Here is a 2,841-nt window from a genome sequence, read left to right on the forward strand (position 1 = left end):
ATCCACTCTTGATCAAGGTAAATGCTCTTCGTCACCAAATGAGCATACGGTGTAGGTGGTTTCATTTTGGCCTGTTGTCGGATAGCAAGTGGGCTTCGCTTCGTTAGAGTAAATAATAGTTGCGCTTGAAATGCGGCGTTGTCTTATATCCGTGAAAGTGTCACGCGACACGAAACCCGGTGGTGGGCCGTGCGTACAAGAAAACGGTGTGAACGCGTCAGATCGTTCAGGGGTATGAGTCCTGCGGCGTGTTGAGAGCGTCGATGGTGAAGACAGCTCTGTGGTAGTCGTCATCATCATGCTAGGCATGCGTTTGCGCGTCGTCTTCTCGCGAGGATCATGACATAAGAAACTCATCGATGATCTCCTCATACGAGACCTTGTTTGGCATTGATGATGATTACTAAGTGGAGGCTGCGGGTGACTGCAGCAACCCAGTTGAAATGTCTCTATAGCTGTTGGTTAATGTAGTGCTCTGCGGCATATACTTTAAATCAACTAATCATCTCTTCTTTGATTCTCTCCCACGATTCGTTGGTTTCAAAGATGTGCGTGAGGTAAAACCGAAATGCCTCACCGGTGACGTAGTCATTGAAGTTGGAGACCATATCCCGTTCCGACCATGATGCAGCGGATGCTTGGAGCTCGAAAAAGCGGAACCAGTCCTCCACGTGCCCATCCTCCACTGATCCGGTGTGCTTGGGTATGTCCAAGGCTTGTGGTGATGCGGTCATGATGCTGGTCGGTGTAGGTGGTGGATCTCTGCGCTTGTGGTTCACGGCGTGGTGTTTAATACTTGCATGATGATGTGAGCTCGATGCGGCGGCTGCCAGGTCTTCATCCTGCCGACTTGTGTGACGCGAGTAAGAGGTTGCGGACTGACAAAAACATGGTCGCCCGAACACTGCCTGTATTCTTCGTCTTCCTCATTCACCACTATTGCACCGCAACGTCCTTGTGTGATTCGTTATATATATATATATATATATATATATATATATATATATATTCACAGTGATATGGGTTCTGCCGGAATTTTCGTTAGAGAAGGCGGGCAGCCAATGGCGAACAGCACTTACGAACGAAAAACCTCGTGAATTCAGCCCTTTGTGTAGGTTCGTGTTCCAGCGTATACTCCAGCATCAGTTGGAACGCGAACAAAAAATAACTGATCTGAACGCCTGCTCCGCGTAATTGCGTGAAAGCTAGACGTGTTATCGCTTCATAGCCGGTTCCTATCATGATTAAATACTCCCAAGTGTACGTCTTAGGGTCTGAATTAAGTCACTGTTACAAATGAAGGAGAATCGTGGAAACGGAAACGTTTCTGACTTGTTCGCGTGTTTGAATGTATGACATGTCGACACGCCTGCACAGGTAGCCTTCCTGTTGTGTCTCTTTTTGCCTAAAATCGAGGGTCGTTTCCAAGCTTACCTATATTTATTCTCTGCCTTTTTCGTTCCTACCTTTCTTCCTTCTTCTCCACGATTTCATTCAGGTATACTCATGTTCCTTAGAGCAGTGCTGTCACTGGTTAGCGCGTAACGTAGGCGCTGGTAGGTTTCCTCCGGGTCACTGGCCTGAACTGTAAACGCTCTAGATGCTTGTTACCGTGTATGCTTGCGTTTGTTACTTGTGTATGTTCTGTGCGTCTGTACTGTGTATGACTGGGTCACTTCATGCATCCCTTATGCCATATCGAGTAGCATACTAGGCGTATGACCAGGCAAACATCTCCATAGCCTGTTAAAGAAGTGCCAGCCTTTCTCTCTCTCTCTCTCACAGGCGCTCTTCGTGAGACACCCGTTTGAACGCCTCGTGTCTGTCTACATCAGTAAGGCGCTCAGGACGCGCTCGGAGCTGGAGTGGGCCTTCAAAGCCTACTGGGACAAGATCCCCGGAGTCAAGGCCGATAACCGCTGCCCAACGTTCTCCGAGTTCGTCGACTTCGTGCTGGCGAACCCGGTAGAAAAATGGGACCCTCACTGGTATCCGTACTACACGCGGTGTCAGCCCTGCCTGGTCGACTACGACTTCGTCGGCAAATTGGAGTCGGCGGGCAGAGACTTCCCGCAGTTCTTCGCCATCGTCGGCCTGGATGTAAATGCGACTCAGCTCAGTCACGATAACAACCGGAATAACGTGAGCGGCATCAAGACGACGGACTCGAAGAAGTACTTCGCGCAGCTGTCGTTGGACCAGGTCATGGGGTTGTACGCCCGCTACTTCTATGACTTCGAGTTGTTTGGGTACGATTTCAGGGACTATCTGCTTTAACTGCGCAAAATAAACTACTCGCAAAATGCCAAGGCGCGCGGAGAAGAAAATTCAGGCGTCGATTCACGCATTGTAACGGAATGCCAATCCATTCACCAATGCAGAACCGTAGGAAACATCCACCTTCCAAAAACGCAGTGTTTCAAAGCTGATCGGAGGATTCAGCGGTTGCTATAAGCAAAGAGACGCTTGGAGCATTGGTGGGAAAAAGGCAGGAAACAAGTGGGGGCGGGCTCGTCACAGGCATAGATAACTTTAGGAGGTTTAAAGCGGATAGGTCGAGTGCTAGATAATGATACAGGTGGGACGTGAGTAGCTCACAAAGGCTATAGGTGACTAGTCGTCGCCACCCCAGGCGATACTATTGAAGCTTATCATTATCGTGATTTGTGCACGATTTGTTTCGTTTTGGCTAAAGCTGTCCCGGATTCTCTCATAAGCTTCATACACGCCGCGACGTCTTTTTTTTTTTAGGCCTAACAGCGTCAAAACAAACAGTAATCGCAATAATAATGACAAAACATTGCTGATAATTTGCCCTCAGCGTGAGATTCTCATCTCGCG

The 2,841-nt window shown here is 48.7% G+C and overlaps 1 protein-coding gene across 1 annotated transcript in view; it reads left to right on the forward strand.

Moving 5' to 3' along the window:
- The window catches only part of LOC119440424 (carbohydrate sulfotransferase 12), a 4,934-nt gene extending 2,365 nt beyond the window's left edge, over positions 1-2,569 (forward strand). Inside the window, exon 2 of the mRNA XM_037705334.2 lies at positions 1,743-2,569. Coding sequence (XP_037561262.1) covers positions 1,743-2,277 — 535 coding nt within the window. The 3' untranslated portion in view covers positions 2,278-2,569. The remainder of the gene's footprint in view (positions 1-1,742) is intronic.
- Positions 2,570-2,841: the final 272 nt, after the last annotated feature.

The sequence above is a fragment of the Dermacentor silvarum genome, chromosome 2 (assembly GCF_013339745.2).
Source record: "Dermacentor silvarum isolate Dsil-2018 chromosome 2, BIME_Dsil_1.4, whole genome shotgun sequence".
In the NCBI taxonomy this organism is placed as follows: domain Eukaryota; kingdom Metazoa; phylum Arthropoda; class Arachnida; order Ixodida; family Ixodidae; genus Dermacentor; species Dermacentor silvarum.